General features: G+C 48.5%; 2 protein-coding genes across 2 annotated transcripts in view; both read right to left on the minus strand.

Annotated features, from left to right (window-relative positions):
- Positions 1 to 8,520: 8,520 nt before the first annotated feature.
- ACTA1 (actin alpha 1, skeletal muscle) lies at positions 8,521 to 10,937 on the minus strand. Its single transcript, XM_052805718.1, has 7 exons — positions 10,795 to 10,937; positions 10,575 to 10,715; positions 10,091 to 10,415; positions 9,801 to 9,962; positions 9,389 to 9,580; positions 9,085 to 9,266; positions 8,521 to 8,938 (listed from the first exon to the last, which is right to left on the minus strand). Exons 2-7 carry the CDS (start codon positions 10,701 to 10,703, stop codon positions 8,795 to 8,797), a joined length of 1,134 nt encoding a protein of 377 aa, XP_052661678.1. The 5' UTR covers positions 10,704 to 10,715; positions 10,795 to 10,937; the 3' UTR covers positions 8,521 to 8,794.
- Positions 10,938 to 14,980: 4,043 nt separating this feature from the next.
- The window catches only part of NUP133 (nucleoporin 133), a 37,650-nt gene continuing 34,380 nt past the window's right edge, over positions 14,981 to 18,250 (minus strand). Inside the window, exons 25-26 of the mRNA XM_052805715.1 lie at positions 16,395 to 16,483; positions 14,981 to 15,337 (exon numbers count right to left, since the gene is read on the minus strand). Coding sequence (XP_052661675.1) covers positions 15,201 to 15,337; positions 16,395 to 16,483 — 226 coding nt within the window. The 3' untranslated portion in view covers positions 14,981 to 15,200. The remainder of the gene's footprint in view (positions 15,338 to 16,394; positions 16,484 to 18,250) is intronic.

Genomic DNA, 18,250 nt, shown 5'->3' on the forward strand with positions numbered 1-18,250 from the left:
AACACAGACAGTGCCAGCGACCCTGTGCCGGCGGTGGACACTGACGCAGTGTCCGGGAGGGCTTCTGCAGCCCGGCTTTTGGTAACACGCTCTTTTCCCCAGCTCCAGCTGGAGCCCTGGGTGGGGGGGACGCAGCTCTAGAGATGTGTCCGTTCCCCCCTCCTGCACGTCTAAGCCCTGTCAGCACCAAGGCACCCCACGGCCAGCAGCCGGCCGGCGGGCAGCGACCTGAAAAGTGCTCTCGTGTGCAGCAGGGCCCTGGAGAGATGCTGGCGGGGACCCCCCCAGACTCCGGTCCTCTCCACTAGCAGGGGTAGGGACGAGCTCCAGCAGCTCTCCACCCTCCCTCCAGGCAGCGTGCACGGGGAGCGAACCACCGGCTTGGTTGCAGCTGGGTTTGTGGGCATGCTTCCCTGGGATAACCTCACCCTGCTCTTCCACACGTCCTAGAACACAGCCAGGGCTCAGACGAACCCTCGCTCTGCCCTTCTTTCCCCACCTTGTGCCCAGCAGACTCAAGTCGACGGCCCCTGCCTCCCGGGCTTTTTCACGGTGAAAAAGCCAAATAGCACATTAGCTCTGCTCTTCAGAAGGCAGCAGGCATTTGGAGATTTGCCGTGCCCTTTCTAACTTCCCCTACTCTTCTGAATTATTCCCCGTGTCCCATAATACGCCACCAGAATCCCTTCCGCAATTTGGAAGGCTTATTTAGCGAGTCAGATATAGCAAGGCATGACTTTATAAATAGAGAGGAGCATGGTTGGGGACTGTGCAACGTGACTCACAAGTCAAACTGCCAGTGAAGAACTTATCAGACATTTGCTTTAAATATTCATTTAGCAATACCAAACCCTGCTCATGGTTACACTTACCATATAAAAACACCGTTCCCATATGCAGTCAGTATATTTATGGCGATTTCTCCAAAACTACTCAGAAGCCACTTACTGTCTCGCTGGCCAGAGACAAACCAGGGTTGGAAAGGAAAATACTTCCTCGGAGCTTGAGCCTATCCTCACTTCCAGCTCTGCAACTCAGTGCTCTTTCCCACTGCAAAGCTGGTGGGGTGATGGTTATGTCATAAAACATTTTCTCCCTAAATGCTTTTTTTTTCCATCCATGTATCTTATTTGTCAAAGCTGCTACACCTACAGAATACCTGTGGTCCAGACTTGGGTCTTACTGCTTTTCAATTTTCTTCTATACCCTCATTTGCTCACCTGGTCCTTAATTCAGACTGATTCTTCCACAGAAAATGGAGAAAAATAGATGTGAATTATGACATCAGCAATAAAATCTTTACAGAACAGGCAATAGATTAAATGGATACATCTTACACATTTCAGGAAAAGAATATTTTTTTAATCTTTTTCTTCCAGATGACCATTTCATGGCCTCAAGCCATGCCAGGTTCTGGACTTACAGCAACAATATTAATTATTCCCTCTTCCTCCCACTTCCTCATGTGATTGCTTTTATTGCTATGGCTTTGTTTCTTAATCTGGAACCTGATCATGCAAGCACTTAAATATTAACCAAATCCCTTGTCCTCTCAGCGGCTTCAGAGAGGATTACTTGCGTGAATCAACACCAGCAGGTTTGCAAATCATTAAATCAAGGGTCTGTCCAACCCAGCAGAAGGTATCTGAGACTGGATAAATGGGCTGAAAATTTGCTGCAAGGCTGAAATAGGCCACATCTAACTCACACAAATAATAAAAATTGATACTGAGTGTAGTGTCAATACAGAACCGCTGGGAGCCTACTCCATCATTCCTGTGCTGCAGATCATCGCAGTCGCCTTGTCCTTACGTGGCCATGCCTCTGTGTCCACGGCTCCCAGTATCTGCCCTGTCCTTGCCCAGACCCCCCTGCCCAGGCACGAGCCCTCCCCACGCCGTCTGCTGACCTTGCAATATTTTCCATTTTATTCTTTGCTCTCCCCTTTTTATTTTTAAACAATGATGCACGTTCAGCAGGTGCGCTCCCTGGGCTGCCCGCAGTCCTGCTGCAGCCTTTGCCGTGGGAAGCCGCGGCTGACGAAGAAACCAAGCACCTCCAGTTTGGGCAGAGCTACACCTGGTTTCTGGATCCCGGTCGAGATGTGGCAGGGGTTATGTTAAGTTGCTTCTCCACACAGGAGCATGTGCAGCAGGCACATAGGAATAATAAAGCAAGGTGTCAGCAGAGGTTAAGCACCTCAAGGATTAACTGGCACCCTTTTTAACTTGGACTTTGGATTTTAGCACCAAGTTCCACTTAATGCCATATTTTGCTGTCTAAGCAGATCAATCTTCTTTATCAACCTGTCTGGCATTTAACCCCTCACATGTGAGCAGGGGGATCATAACCCCTCGACCATGCAGTCTCAGCCAGGACGGGCTGTCTTCAGTGGGCTGACACAAATAAAGGGAAGAGGGAGTAAATCTCAGAGTAGTAGGTCTAAAATCGATTGCCATGTTTTTCCTAAAACATTTATCTCAAGAGAGATTTCTCATATTCTCCCTGAGTTGACTGGATTGAATACTGTAATCCTCCTAAATTTGCCACTTTTATTAGGTTTGAAGAATAATCTTATCCCGCAGGGCTCTTGCAGGCCAAGTATGGAGGCATCACACCCAGAGCGAGGACAGAAACTGCTGGTGTTTCGGGTTGCTGGCGTGAACAGCTCGGGAAGAAGAGGGCGGTCTGGGCTCTCAGCAAGACGAAGGACTCTCTGAAGGCACAGCCGGAGATCCCTGGCACCGTCGGTGGCTACTGCAGCCTCCGGCTTGTGGCTGCTCTTGGAAAACGTTCAGATTTCAAGACTTTCTCTAGTATTTGTGCCAGGAAACTGGTCTGCATGACTTTTGGAGCTAAATTTAGGATTGCAAGTATTTCACATTCCCCAAACACCTTCTATGACAACATCTCAAAACCCTTCATGAACATTAGCTATTCCTCATTATCTTCCTTTGAGATGGAAAACAGAAAAGCCACTTTGCTGGCAACACACAGAGCCACGGGCGTTGACTTGCTCATGGTCACAGAGGAAAACCATGATGGGCTTGGTACAGGAAAGGAGAAAAGGGAAAGAAAACCAACCTCCCAATGTAAATTGCTTGTTCCTGCAGTCACAGAAACATGGCACATCACCTGCAGTAGTGCTGCTGGGATTAGGTAGGAACACCACCATCACTACTTCAAAATGATTGGGGTTAGGGAGCTCTGGTAGTGTTTTTTGGGGGGGGGGGCAGGTGTTTCCAGGACAAATAAATCCTTATGGAGGAAATATCCTGCTCTATAGCCTTTTGAAAAGTGCCTCAATCCCCACACAACCACCGAATAACTGATGGCAAGAAAGTGGATGGCCTCAGTGCCTGGACCACACTTCATTTCCAGCCCGGGATGTAGTGAGGAGCACACAGAGCTCCCTCCCAGCTGCAGCCTTTGGCTGGACTCCACAGGCGGCTAGTCCAGTCACACCACTGTTCACCAGTGGTGAACTCAAACCGGTTTAGATCCTCATGCCTCTGTTTCATTTTAACCATTCCTTGTGATTATGGTTGCTAAAGGGAATTAAAAAAACCTTACAGAAGCGGATACAGTCGCCCTGGGAAACCTTGTTGGCTTCTTTTGGGTTGAGCTGCTTCAGACCTCCTCCCGCTTGCAGGGCCCCCCATCCCTCCCTCTGCGGCCAGCCATCTCCCTGCAGCCACAGGGAGGTTTGGGAAGGGCAGGACTGTCCCGTCATCGTCTGCTCCCCCAGCACGGCTGGCAGTGCTGTGGGTCTTGCAATGCGCTGGCGACCAGCCCTTCCTCTGCAATCTGGGTGTCCCCTTCCCACCCCGTCCTAGCCAATGCAACACCAGCAACCTAAGCTCAGCACCAGCCACTGTTAACAGCAATGTAAAGTTATTTTCTTTTGCATTTAGCTGGGTTAGGTGATGTCTGTGTCTGAGGGAGCAGTAGGTGTGAGAGGAAGGGTCACTATCTCCTGTAACCACCGCAGCGCTGCCTGTGGGAGCACCCTTGTCCCTGCCTGCGTGCGCTGGGCACCAGGGCAGCTCTTCCCCTGGGAAAAGGACAGACCTGCATCCACACGGAGGTCCCCTTACACTCATGTACCTGAACCCCTACTCGCAGCACTCCTGCTCTGGTGAAAGAGGACAACCTGACCAGAGGAGCTACGAGGCATGACCTCCTTTGCAAATACAACTCAGGTCCTCGTGCCTCTGTGAGCCAGGGTCAAGGACTGATGCCCATTGCCACTGGCTTTAGGCTGCTCATCTCTGAACAGGTGTGAGAGCCCTTTTATAAGGCAGTCCTCCCCCTTTTCCCTCCAGCAGTGAGATTTCTCAACTTTAAAGCCTTGTTTTCCCTGGGAGAGAAGCTGCTGGAAGCCAAGCAGCGAGGGCACAGCGGGGCAGGGAGAGCATGTTTGGAGGGTGTTACGGGTGGAAGGGATGTGCCAAGGAAGAAAGCTGCTTCCAGGGATCTATATATACGCAGCTCCCTGAGGTGGGGTTACAGAGAGGCTCATTCCCGGGCTGCCTGCGGCACTCCCTGAACAACGGTGGCCGGAGCTGCCTCCGAGCCGCACGCTTTAGTTTCAGAACATGGCCTTGAGCAGCCGAGACAAGACGGGGTTTGCCTGTGGTCCCTGTAAGCACAAGAGGATAACCTGCCCAGGGTCACCGCCGTGCTGGAGGTTTGCACGCTGCTGGCCCCGGTTCTGCACCGGACGGTGTAGTTTCAAGGTTGACTGGATGTCCTGGAGCAGGGAAGAAGGAGACCCCCTGGGCAATAAAAGTTTTCTCCATCATCTGCTCATCTCCATCACGCCCAGCGCACATCCGCGGTGGGAGCCAGCAATACTCCCACCTTTCCCCGCTGCACAGCAGTCAGAAGCTGCTTTATTTTTCAGGTCCCGAACAAATAATAAACAGAGCCTTTGCCAGCTGCAATTACAACTAATTCCCAAGGCTTCAAGCCGGACCCTTTTGGTCCTCTCAAAGGCTGTTCTGCCCCTGAGGGACTGAAGAGGATTCCCAAAGCTGCCAGCAGTTCCCGGGACAGAGCGTGAGGCCAGGGGATGCTCCTAACGGCCCTGTCGCTAAAGCTGCCCACCCTGCGTGGCTGGCATCTGTCCCACGCGGGAGCCCTCCACAAGCAGCACTGCCTGCAGTTATCCATCGGTTGATCAATAGGTTACAGTCACCCTCATGTGCTCCTTTGTCTAGCCCCAGGAGGTGCACCATGGAAATCTATACATCTGAATAGCTCTTTTAATTATTTTTTAAAGAAAAAAATGCCTGTTTGGTTCAAAAAGAAAGAAAGAAAGAAACCCTAACAAGCAATGTTCCTTTTGATTAAATTTTTTTGTGGATTAATGACATAGAAACAGCAAAAATTTTTCCTATAAAATAAAAGCATTTGAAGTTTTGAACAACTGTGCTTTGAAGGGCTTCGTTTTAATGCTTCACTTTCAAAAATAAAGATTGCCACAGAATTTGTTACTTAGGAGTTTCCTGTGAAAACTAATGGTAATTTTCAAGTAGCCTCTATTTTGCCCTTTTACTAAACCTCACTGAATAAATATTATTGGCCAAATGCCCATGGAGATTCACAGTCAACTGAGTACGCAGGGGAGCTGCACTGGTGTCGGCACTGAGGGGTTGTTAGGTCCTCTCAGCAAAGCCAAACCCAATACATACTGTAGGTCAAAGTGCTTTTTGTTTCTGCAGTTTTGGAGCCCGAGGGGAGAACCGTGTTGGGGTGCCAGTTCCCTTCCCAAACTGGGGACAGGGCCGTGACATTTTGTGGGAGGTAGCCCATCCTGGGCCATGTTCTGCTCTCAGTGCAATGCAGATTATCACATTAGCAAAAGCTCTATCAAAATAAAATTAGGAAGCACCTTCGGTACCCTCATCTTCTCCAGGATTGCCTTTGTTCTTCTGCTCAGAGGTTCTCTCAAGCCTGTCCCTCAGAACCCAGGTTTTCCATGTTACTTAGCTTCTTAAATAATTTTGCTAATGGCCCAGACATCTGCAGAACCTGGAGAAGCTTACATCAAAACCCAGTCATGGCTGTGCCTCTTGAGCTCATTGAAACAGCCCCACATAATGTTTGTCCCCTCAAGCACTCTTTTTTTCTCGAGATTTTCCATCCCTTGGTGATATTTGCATCCAGGGCAGCTTCTCGCGTTGCCCACTGGGTGCGACTGAGGGTTGTCCGGCACTGGTCCAGCCCCAGGTGTAGCAGGCTGTGGAGCAAGCAGTCTGCTACAGCCCCAGAGGATGCTGTTGGTGCAGGCGAGAGCCATTCTGCCATTACCTTCCCCACCACGGCACATTGGTGAAAATTAAATTGAAATTTAATTGAAAATTAAATTTAATAAATCTAATTGAAATTAAGACCTGAACAGGTTTGGTTGGGTAGGCTGTAAAATTTGTTGCATCTCAGCTCATTGGTTGAGCAACCAAAACAACACAACAAACCAGTCATTTTTTTCAGCTGTAAAAATGCACTTTTTGGCACTTAACTTCAACAGGATGAAACTGGCACTAAGACTATCGAGAATACCTGATGCTGTGGGTTAGTATGAGAAAAACCGCTGCTGTTAGAGACAGCAGACAACGAGATGCCCGTGGCAGCACCAGCTTCCCTGTGTGAGGCAGTGCCCGTGCAATGCCGTGGCTGCTGGAGGATTGCCTTCTGCCCATGGCTGCGCTTGTGAGCGGTCCTAAACCCAAGTTTGGCACTGCAAAATCTAGGTCTTGATTCAGAGGGAGCGAGCATCCCCTGCTCCCACTGATTTTGATCAGGTTGGAGGGAGGGTGGCTGGCTCAGCATCACCCACCCCCCCCCACCCCCCAAAATCAGCCCCTTCTGTGGTGGGTTTAGGACCCTAACTTTAATCACGCAGGTGGAAAAGCCGAGTCTGCACTGGTACCCCACAGCGAGTGCTGTCTAATCCATGAGGCTGCTTTTCTAACTTAACTTTTATCCGTGCTTCTTAAACAGCCTTTTAATCAAATAACAGAAGCAGGTCCTAAAATCCATCTCGTAACACCACTTAAGCCACAACTGAACCTGAGATCAGGGGTCAAGCACCGAGGACTTAACATTAGTTAAGCAGCTCCCCAAATCCCAACACAGAGCTGTCAGATTAAATATGTGTCACTACGCAATAACTTCCACACGTGGCAAGTAAAAGCTCGTGTTTGGTTTTTAAGAAGCAACCGTGTTCCTGCTTTCCAGCCCAACCCCAGTCACTCAGAGAGCGATCTCCGCTCAGGAGCTCCTAGGGCTGCCCGGGGCCCTCCCTGCCCCCAGATTCCAGGGAAGGATCGGGCCAACTCCTCCCGCAGGCTTTTCCTTTGGGATAGGGCTACAAAAATGTATACTCAAGTATGGATCTCTCTTTAATGCGGGTAAAACCAGCCAAAATACAAAAGAAGTGCACCCTTAGCATAGTCGCAGCAGAGCAAAAAAACCTTCCTGGGCTAGAAGTTTTGCTGAAAAATCATCTTTTTTTTTTTCCCAGCACTGCTGTCTCCCACAGCAAAGGGACACCCCAAATGTCAAGCACTGCTTTCCTCCCAGAGCCCTGTGCTCCAGGAGGAGTCTTTCTCCAAAGGCTGCCTGCTCCTGCACATGGGCCCTGACCCGGGGAGCTGTGCCAAGCCTGGCAGGGCTTTAGGGTGGCTCCCTGAGGGAGCCGAGCACGTGGTGGGGTGGAAGCAAAGAGGGACCCCAGACACCCCCCTGCCCCCCCAGTAAAAAAGAAGTGAGACAAGCAGGGGCAGCTTCCCCTCCTCCCACCCTGCTCTGCCTCCTCATAGACAAAAAGGGCAGGCGAACCCTGTGGCAGGGGGAAGCCCCTGGGATTTTTCTTCGGGCTCCCAGGGAGTCCCTGCGTGAAGGATCTGGCCCCGGGAGGGGGTGGTCCCTTCGCAGGCAGCCCCTCATCCGTGACCACTGGCAAGGGCAAGCGAGTCAGGCAGGGTGAGGAAGTGGCCCTGCCTGCCCTCGGCCCCCCAGGGACAGCATGACGGCAGGCGGGTTTCCCATAAGCGGAGTGGAAAGCTCTTTATTTAACCTGCACCCGCCACCTGCCCTCAGCCCCAGCCTTGCCTCCGTCCATCACGCCTTGGAGCTGCATGAGCATGCCAGGGCTACTTTTTTGGCAGGCCGAGCCAAATAAAATCCTTTGCGAGCCAAGGCTCCAGGTAACCCTTTCCTTTCCCCCCCCCGCCCCAGGTCTAGGAGAAGCACGTTGCAGAGTGACGGGCACCCACCTTGCAGCAGCAAGATGCAACACAGAGCCACCCCTGGGCTGCTCTCAGCACCGCTGAGCTGCCTGCAACCCAAGCAAGTCACACAGAGGTGGCTCCTCCGGCTGGGGTCCTGTCCCCTCCCCAGTCCTCCTCCTGTCTGGGGAGGTCCAGCCCCACCACCCACCGCCCTCACTGTTCGGTGACACGCCACGTCAGCGAGTGATGGAAGAACCCAGGCAAATGACGACAAACAACCGCATTAGGGGTGTGACAGAATGACTGATGATTTAATGCTTCTTGAAGTTTTTTGTTTCCTTCCACAGGGCATTGGTTTTAAAAACAAACAAAACGAGGTAAAATAAATTAATTTATGTACACTTTACATACACTGTGTCACGTGGAGCTTTGCAGCAACAGTAACCAGAAACCGTTACAAAATAGAAAGTTACATGGCTGTTGCAGGTCCTTGGCAGCCTGCAACCTAGAAGGCTGTCATCCTGAGTGTGGCTGGCAAAACGATCATGTAAACGTGTTTAGAAGCATTTACGGTGGACAATGGATGGGCCAGCTTCATCGTATTCCTGCTTTGTGATCCACATCTGCTGGAAGGTGGACAGGGAGGCCAGGATAGAGCCACCAATCCAGACAGAGTACTTACGCTCAGGTGGAGCAATGATCTAGAAAAAGCCAAGAGAGCCGAGATCAGTAAACAAGCGACCGCTGCGGGTGCTAGGCATCGGGGTGTGCACAGCCCCGCACGCTGTTTGCAGGAGGGCAAAAGAAGGCAGCTCCTGCACCTGGGTCCTTCATGCTCCAGCCTTACCTTGATCTTCATTGTGCTGGGGGCCAGGGCTGTGATCTCCTTTTGCATGCGGTCAGCAATACCTGGGTACATGGTGGTACCCCCAGACATGACATTGTTGGCATACAGGTCCTTCCTGATGTCAATGTCACACTTCATGATGCTGTTGTAGGTGGTCTCATGGATCCCTGCGGACTCCATACCTGGGGGCAGGGAAGGGGAGAAGAGCAGGCACAAGTTAAGCACAAAGCGAGAGCTCTACGGGAGGACTCAGGAGACAGGGGAAAGCTGGCAGGGGAGGAGAGAGGGAGGGGGGCACACACACCAATGAAGGAAGGCTGGAAGAGGGTTTCTGGGCAGCGGAAACGTTCGTTGCCGATGGTGATGACCTGCCCATCAGGCAGCTCGTAGCTCTTTTCGAGGGAGGAGGAAGAGGCAGCGGTGGCCATCTCGTTCTCAAAGTCCAGCGCCACATAGCACAGCTTCTCCTTGATGTCACGGACAATCTCACGTTCAGCTGTCAGGGGGGAGCAAAGGCATCAGCGATTGCAAAGGAGGAACAGGGAACGCTTGCGTCTCCTCCATAGGTCTGCTGGGACTCCAGAGCCCCAACCACACGCAAACTCCCGACAGGGAGCGCTCACGGGGCTCGCCGTGGGGCGAGAGGCTGCAGCACCCCTGGAGGTGCAAGGGTTGGAAGCGAGGGGGGACATTTTGGGGGAGGGAATAGTGCTTACCTGTGGTGACGAAGGAATAGCCACGCTCAGTCAGGATCTTCATCAGGTAGTCGGTGAGGTCCCGGCCGGCCAGATCCAAGCGCATGATGGCATGGGGCAGGGCATACCCTTCATAGATGGGGACATTGTGCGTCACACCATCGCCGGAGTCCAGCACGATACCTGGGGAAACAAGAAGCAGCCACCTGAGACGCAGCCCACAAAGGGCCCAGAGCACTTGTCAGCTGTGGGGGACCAGTCCTGGGCGTCCTTGCTTGGGGAAGAGGGGCCAGCGGGACACTTGCACTCACCAGTGGTACGGCCAGAGGCATACAGGGACAGCACAGCCTGGATGGCCACGTACATGGCGGGGACGTTGAAGGTCTCAAACATGATTTGGGTCATCTTTTCACGGTTGGCTTTGGGGTTAAGGGGGGCCTCGGTGAGCAGGGTGGGGTGCTCCTCAGGGGCGACACGCAGCTCGTTGTAGAAGGTGTGGTGCCAGATCTTCTCCATGTCGTCCCAGTTTGTGATGATGCCATGTTCAATGGGGTACTTCAGGGTCAGGATACCTCTCTTGCTCTGGGCTTCGTCTCCTACGTAGGAGTCCTTCTGACCCATACCCACCATGACGCCCTGCAGGGGAGGAAAGGGGGGGGGGGCGGCTCAGCGACCTCTCCACGGGGCTCCCCAGCAGTCCGGGCGTCCTCCCTCCACGCGGAGGGCTGGGAGGCAGCGGGGACCCGTGACCGTGGCCGGGCTTGGGGGGAGGCTCGGAGGGGGACGGTGCCGTACCTGGTGGCGGGGGCGGCCCACGATGGAGGGGAACACGGCCCTTGGGGCGTCATCCCCGGCGAAGCCGGCCTTCACCAGGCCGGAGCCGTTGTCGCACACGAGCGCGGTGGTCTCGTCCTCGTCGCACATGGTGTCGGTTGTCTGTGGGGGCACAGGCTGAGCCTGACGGACGGGCGGACAGCCGCGGGAGGAGGACGAGGCAGCGGGGCCGGGAACTTACCTGGGCTGGCTGCGGGCTCCACGCGTCGGGCCGCTGGCAGACAGGCCTCCCGCTCCTCGCCGGGTAGCTCGTGGGCCGCCGCCGGCCACCGGAGCCTTTTATCGCGGCGGGCGGCGGCAACGGCCGGCCCCCAGGAATGCGGCCGCGGCCGTCGCCATATTTGGGCGTCGGGCCCCGGCGCGGCCCCGGCCCGGCGCTGCCCAAAGAAGGCGCTCCTGGCCGCGGCCCAGGTGAGCCGGGCCCGGCCGTATATGGAGCGTCTGCCGGGCCCCCCCCCCCCGCCCCGCTCCACCACCGGCGGCCGGGGACGAAATAATCCCCCCGGCACCGCCGGGGCCGATAAGGGCAAGGCCGGGGGGTGTGTGTGGGTGTGGATGGGGGGGGGGGGCGCAGGTCGGCCGGAGCGGGCCCGGGCCCGGGCCCGGCGGGGTGTGAGGGCGGAGCGGGCCCCGGGGCTCGGTGGGCCGGGGGGGTTGTTTGGGGCTGCGAAGGGAAATGATGGCCTCGCCTGTAGGTGTAGGTGAGGGCCTGGGGGGGGGAGAGGGGGAGCTGTGGGAGAAGGGGAGGTGAGGAGGCAGATCTGGGGTTGGCACAGAAGACCGCCGGACGCGGCGACAGGCCGCGTAAAAGCCACAGCTTTACGCGCCCAGTTAAGCCGTGCGTTGTTTTTTGGCTTTGCCGGGGTTTAAAAATGGAAAACAAACGCAGGGGATAACATCTGTTAGGCAAACGCCTGAAGAGAAACCCGGCGAAGCATTAATCCCTCCGATCGCAGGAGCCTGACGCAGCCGCCAGTGCTGGTGCCATTACCCAGTGCCCTCGGCTGGCCGGGGAGCTCGGCCGGGCAACTGGGCATCCTCCAGCTACCCCTGCGGCTCACCCGTCCCAAAAGGGCTGCAGCCTCACGGGCAAGTCATCTCCGATGAGTGGAAGGTACTGTGCGAGTGAAGAGGAACAGGTCACCTCCTTCAGCTACGGATATTTGAGCAGAGATTCCCCAGGGGACACGTAGGAAGGTTTTATACAGAAATTCTGGTTATTGGTGGAAAGAAGAGGCAGTGACACAAGCGGATTCGCAGCCCTGCCGATGAGTCGATGCATAGAATCGTATCGACCTTCAAGATCTTCTCTGAAGGCACAACTGGCCAAGGGTAAATCCTTTCAAAATTTAGCAGAAGGGAGTCAGGAGAGGAGGAGGAAGAAATAGCAAGCCGGAAGCGCTCACGCTGTGAGGAGTCTCCTGCAAGTGAAGGCATTTCTGCAGCTGATTTCCTCCACTGCACGGCAGAGCAGACGAGTCAACAGAGAGGCAGACAGCTTTTCTTCTCTATTTCACTTCTGCGGCCTCCAGTTTGGCAGCGTTCCTCTTTACCTCTGGCAGCTCTCTATTTCATTCTGCTATAGATTTTCAATTCCTGTCAAGTTATTGTATTAAAGTATGCTGGGGATAAAACATGCTATTCTCTCATACTGTTCTTCAACTTCTCGTATTATTCTTCAGTTCTGTCATTGACAACTGGCAGTACAAAAATCGGAAGCCTGAAAGCACTTAAAGGCATCACAGCCATCAAATCTGTTTACAGAACTGTAACGCTCCATCGTGGTTTCCAAAATATAGTCAGTTGTGTGGAATCAGAAATCAAGTAACAGGAAGCCTAACCTTGCTGAAAGATAAACATTCTTAATCCTTCAGTGAAACCTGACACAAGCATAAACCCACTCTATCCCTTCTATTTCTTTTAATTTTCTCTCTGCCCCAATCTACTTTACAGCAAAATGCCCAATGGCAACGTTAAATTCTTAACAGTTCTGCGTAAAAGATCATTTTCTGATATTTAACGGGACTCATGAAATGAATTTGGTTTTGGTCCCAACTCAGAAAACGTTGGAAGCTAGTGTCCGGAACAGAGCTGGGCACAAAGGAGACCACTATCCACAACCCATAGCTTCTGAAATTGATGACAAATGACAACTGATAAGCTTTCCTGCTACTCTGGCAACAACAGAGGATAGAAGCGCAGACATCCTGTACCCTGTGTATTTTCCATTATTGAGAAAACAACTATTTAAGAAACAGCATATACTTCCTTATTCAAAAGGAGCTATCCATACTCCTTAAGCCATTTTAACCAAAACCCAAAATCTTTTTGTCCCAAGTTTATTTGTTTACATTACACTTGGAAACAGCCTAGAGATGTGGCATGACCTGCCATATGCAGTGGTAAATGAAGGCATCCTCCCCATCCAGTAATCTGAGACAGGAGTTCTGCACCAGAACAGCTTATTACATAATGAAACGGCGGATGGAGAGGCGGAATAGCCCCAAATCCCAGCCTCTTCAAGCTTCCCAAGAGAACAGTGAACCGGCTCAACATTCTTAATACAAGAACATTAAACTTCAGTTTAGACACGGAAGTTATTTTAATGAGGTTTTATTTAAGTAAACTCATTGCTTGTAGCCTTCTGTTTTGGCAATAGTCGGATGGAAAGCCATTGTACAAATGCCAAATGCCTCCCAACCCAGCAATAGAATAAAACATCAGTTGCGAAGCCTACACGGCTGATCCTTTCCTGAGAACCTGCGGAGTGCTTTTATACCAACCGGAATAAACCCATCCCAGCAGAGAAGCCAGGCACTTTGAAACAGATGGACAGCTAAGGAGGAACAGAAACGCCTGCTCCTGGAGCAAGCTTTCCGGGACTCACCCTGCCTCTCCTGACAGAATACAGCTGCTCGACAGTCTAGGAAGGGATGAGATAATCCCCAAAGTGTTTTACTGTGGACAGTCAATTAGAGAGATTCCTCTTCAAGCAAAATTCAGGAGTCTAGTAAAAGTTCGGGTACAACATATTTCAGCAAGGGGTGGCAATCATTTGTTAGATTATTCCCTTTCTCCCAAAATGTTTAAGTTTATCAATAACGTGAAACCACCGTTAAAGTGACATTTAAGCAAGCACATGGCATTCTTCTAAGGCTTTAAACAACCCACTCCTTTGAAGCTGCAGCTGGGAGTTATACCCGCACTTCTTTCTCTCAGCCATGCAAGGCTGCAGAAGAGCAAAGTTCACTTCTTAGAACAATCTTAGAAGATGACTGCTAGTGCATTTCTTTCCCATATTAGTTAGAACCTCTGTAGATAAATCTATTCTTCCAAACATGTTCAGACTCTCAGCCCAGCTTACTGTATTAGTACAGGGAGGAGGGGAAGCCACAGAAAGGGAGCTGTGCTTTTAAAACTAGAAACTGGATTCTCTTCAACCAATTTAACTTCTGACCTTCTCAGCTGTTGGATCAAGTTGTTGCAGCAGGCATCAAGCCAGACAAGTAAAACATAAGGGCATGCAAGTTGCTCTGCATTCACTCTCTGGCTGTCAAGCTACTTGCAGAAGAAAGGTGCAACATGTCAGATTAAATAAAAGTTACTTCAAAGATTAAAATCTGCTGCTAATCAGAGTAATGAAAAGTGAAAACTTAAATGGATTTTTTTTTTTTATTCCTATGTCAGAGATAACTAAATGGGGCAGTGGGCTAAAAAAAAAAAAAAAAGTAAGTTAGCAGCATCGACTAGTAGAACAAGTCATCGAGTAAGGAAGATCGTGCTGGACTCCTACACTTTCATAACTGCTTTCTAGGTTCAAGCAGTTGCTGTGAATGACTGCATGGTGAGCTGTTAATCTCATTTTTACATGTGTTCTAGAAATCTGGATATAACTTAAATGAAAGTTAAATAGATACAATATTAAAATGTTTTGAAAAAGTTTAATCTTACAGATATAAAATGAAAGAAAGGTATATTTACTGGACCAGAGGACTTTGAATGAGAACTGTGCTTTATTCCTTTCTGTCACGGACAAGCTGCATGACCAGTGACAAGCCAGGTATCCCTTTTGTGGCAGTAATCTTTCATGCAAAATTGAAATTACCTATTTTCTACAGCAAAAAGTGTTCTTCAAAGAGGGACTAGAGTTATCTTATAGAATAATCATTTGTTTCTTCAGTAAGCTACACAGTCACCCAGCATTCATGTTTTCAGTATGTTCTCTGAATTGAAATCACAGCCCCAGTGAAGTGAGAGCAAAAAATTCCACCTTCTGCAGTGGGTCCCACATTTCACCCTGTGTGTCTGTGTATCTTTGAGTCTCAAGCAGCACTCATACTAATGAAGACATAAAACAAAACAGCAAGTTTATGAAAGGCGCAGAAAATGAAAACTTTATTTTTCTTTTGCCTGAAAACACACCTCTGCCTCCCCTAACTAAAGTGTCAATGTCTATAAATTTAAGACCAAGTATATTACTCATATAGATTTTATTACAAAGTTTTAGCAAAAACCCTAACAGAACGTAAAAAAGTATACAAAAATTTAACAGTTCTTTAGAAAAAATATTTTAAAAAATAGCGAGAATCATGCTTGCCCCTGAACGTAGAGTTCATAGTTTGCCTTTAACACAAATTCGAAGTACGCATTGTATTTCAAGTTGCCAAGTTCGTTCGCTTGCAGGAAGTCCTTCACCTCTGGTAAATACTCACTTAACTGAACTCCTACAACACAAAACGTTTTATTACAGCACTGATAAAAAAGTACTTTGCATTAGCAGTTAAGATCATTTTTAAGTAAACACTGGTGCCTGCCTCGGAGTTAAATTACTCTTTTGGAGTTGAGAAGATCTAATTCTATTATACATGTCAAGAAATACAATAAAGCTTAAGTAGCCTGTAAAACCGAGGTAAAAACAAAATAAAAATTTCCTACCCAAACACAGCTTCTCAGTGAACTTATTAAACCTAAAATCCTTAAACCTAAAATCCAAGTCTTCACATAACATGTCACCAAAATAAATAAATAAATAAGAAAAGAAAGATCAACAGATCAGTCATATAATAAATATTTATATCATCAGTTGCAACACTTCAGTCTGGGGTGTGAAAATCTTACAAAAGGAAAGAAATTGACAGGATTGAACACACAAAACTACGACTGTTCCAAAGAACTTCATTTTTGTGTTTTTGACATGCAGCTTTCTCTGTTCTGGAAAAAGTTCATATGCAGTAATATTTAAAACGGATTTTGACTCTAAATTGCTTCCCTCCCCTCCCCAGCTATAACTTCCATGGCCATAACTTCCCATCATCAGCTTTAACTTGGGGGGGGGTGGGTGTTCATTATTTTTTTTGTTTTTAGGGAGGGAAAACAAAAAACCAAAAAAACCATTTAAGCTAAAATAGATTAAGATCTTCTGAATGACAGATAAATAGTTAGTAATCCCTTGTCTTACAGAAGATACATATTTAACTCCAGAAGACATACTTTACTGTACAGTAAGGAACTGCTAAAAATCTGATGGCTGCCCTACTGAGCAAATAATTTGAGGGTACTAAGATTATAACCAAGAAATCTGCTCCTCTCTCATCCCCTCAATATTTTATAGAGACAGAATTAGCTCCATGTGATTGTAATTGTCTAGTGGAACATATATGGAAGTTTTTATTACTCTGAGAATTTATTAATGCTACTTTTATATAGTAGTGTTCATCTTAAGCAGCTTTTGAAACAACCAAACAATTTCAAGAAGTTCAGTTATATTTAAGCACACTTTACCTTCTTTCAATAGTTTTTGTAGTATTTTCACAAATATACTATCTTTAGATGCTTCAATCGGATCATCTTTACCATCTGAACTGGACCATCTGCAAGTCAAAGAATAATTTGTTGAAAGAATTGCACAGAAGAAATCAAATGAAAACTAACAAGAAAAAATACGCAGGAAATTTGATAAATTACCAAAGGTGACTAGTATGTGTTCACACATAAGTGTAATGTGCTTGGCTACAGCTCAAAGCAAGAGGTTTTTTTCTATCTTGTGTTAATTATTCTTTATTCCAGGAGTAAAACTGCAATAAAATTGCACTACTATAACATAGTCTAGTTAAGAGGACAATAGAAATGCTTCCCATCTTCTAAACTGTAAAAGAAAACATTATTTCTTCAATAAAATAAAAAAATGTTATCCATCAAAATAAGAATTACCTATTCTCAGTAATTATATTTTACGATTGAGATGATGCAAGTATAGATTTATTTTCTGGTAGAATAAAGCAAGAGCAGCAATTTGCTAACATATGTGAAAAAAACTTCCCACAAACAAAAAAGCAAACACCGAGAAAAGGAAGGAGGAGAAAAAAAAAGTGTAAAATATAAGGTGCAGGCCTGTAACAGCACACACAGACACACACTAAATACAGTTTGTCTCATTTGTGAAGGTGAAGACTCGTGAATGCAAGTCCTGTCTGTGATAAAAAAATCCCAAACAGATTTTTCTAAGAGAAAGATTATTTTAAAGGACAATTTTTCATCCTTGCAGAGCTTTATATGTTTTAAGTCGACATCAACATAACTTCTTTTGTTGTGGTTCTAACCCTTCAGCTGTTAGAATTTCCTGGTTCCATATGTTAAACTGCCAGTTCTCGTATCACTCCCTAAACCAACATGAACCTCCTTGGGCCAACAGGACACGCTTGCAACAGATCTGGACCTGGCTCCCAGAAGCCATTACTGACAAATCCTCTGTACTTCACTGAAACCACAGTTTTACCCTGGATGACACTTAGATGCCTAAACTTCTAGAATTTCATCTTTAACTCTACTGGGAAGAATATGAGGGAAGGAGGGAGGGAAGGGGTGGGGGGCTTTGAGGAAACAAATCACTCTTAGGCACAGAGGAGAATAGTGAGGGCCCTACCAGAATGCCGGGAGCACACTCAGCAAGGCTCTCCATTCTACCCAAGAACCTTACCACCATTTGTAGCTGTTAAGCTAGAAACCAGATGCCATCCTTAAAAGTAGGTACTGTAACATGTCAAATGCTTACTTTTGCACACAGATGAAAGTTAACACTACCTCTTTTGAAAGAGCGATCAACCACTTTGTAAGCCTTCGAGCCTTGCTGGACTGGAAACTCAACTGGGACATCAAGTTTTCTAAACACCGTTCAGTGCAAAGTTCTATTCAAATTGCATCTGGTTAGCTAGTGGAGTGGCCACAATCTTGCCAGCATTATATATGATTTGAATGGTTTAAATATTATGTCCAAAACTCTGTTTTTGGCCCACAGTAGACAGGACATAAACTAATTATTGGACTGGTGCCATGTAGGAGTTTCTGGATTCTTCTGACTTGAAAATAATAGGAAGGGAAGGAAACACTTGGAATAGTGTGAACCTGTTTCTGCATATTATTTATGTCATATGTGACAATAACTTAGTCATGCAACTAGGAATTTATTTTCTACAGACCACTGTCCTTTGGAATCTATCCTATGTGTAAGTGTGAATCCAAATGCTGCTTATTTCCATTTTAATCACAAATGGCACAGTCCATTTGGAATCTATTCTCTCCTCATCTTTTCTTCCTTAGGTCCTCTTGGAACATGGATGGGAGTTACAAAAGCTGGATAA

Source organism: Harpia harpyja, chromosome 13, assembly GCF_026419915.1.
Source record: "Harpia harpyja isolate bHarHar1 chromosome 13, bHarHar1 primary haplotype, whole genome shotgun sequence".
Lineage (NCBI taxonomy): Eukaryota > Metazoa > Chordata > Aves > Accipitriformes > Accipitridae > Harpia > Harpia harpyja.

Coding starts and splice junctions, on each gene's coding strand:
- ACTA1 (XM_052805718.1), bottom strand. CDS start 10,703: ATGTGCGACGAGGACGAGACCACCGCGCTCGTGTGCGACAACGGCTCC. Junction 9,267..9,388: donor CTTCCAGCCTTCCTTCATTG/GTGTGTGTGCCC, acceptor CCCTGCCCCCAG/GTATGGAGTCCGCAGGGATC. Junction 8,939..9,084: donor CCAGCACAATGAAGATCAAG/GTAAGGCTGGAG, acceptor GGCTTTTTCTAG/ATCATTGCTCCACCTGAGCG.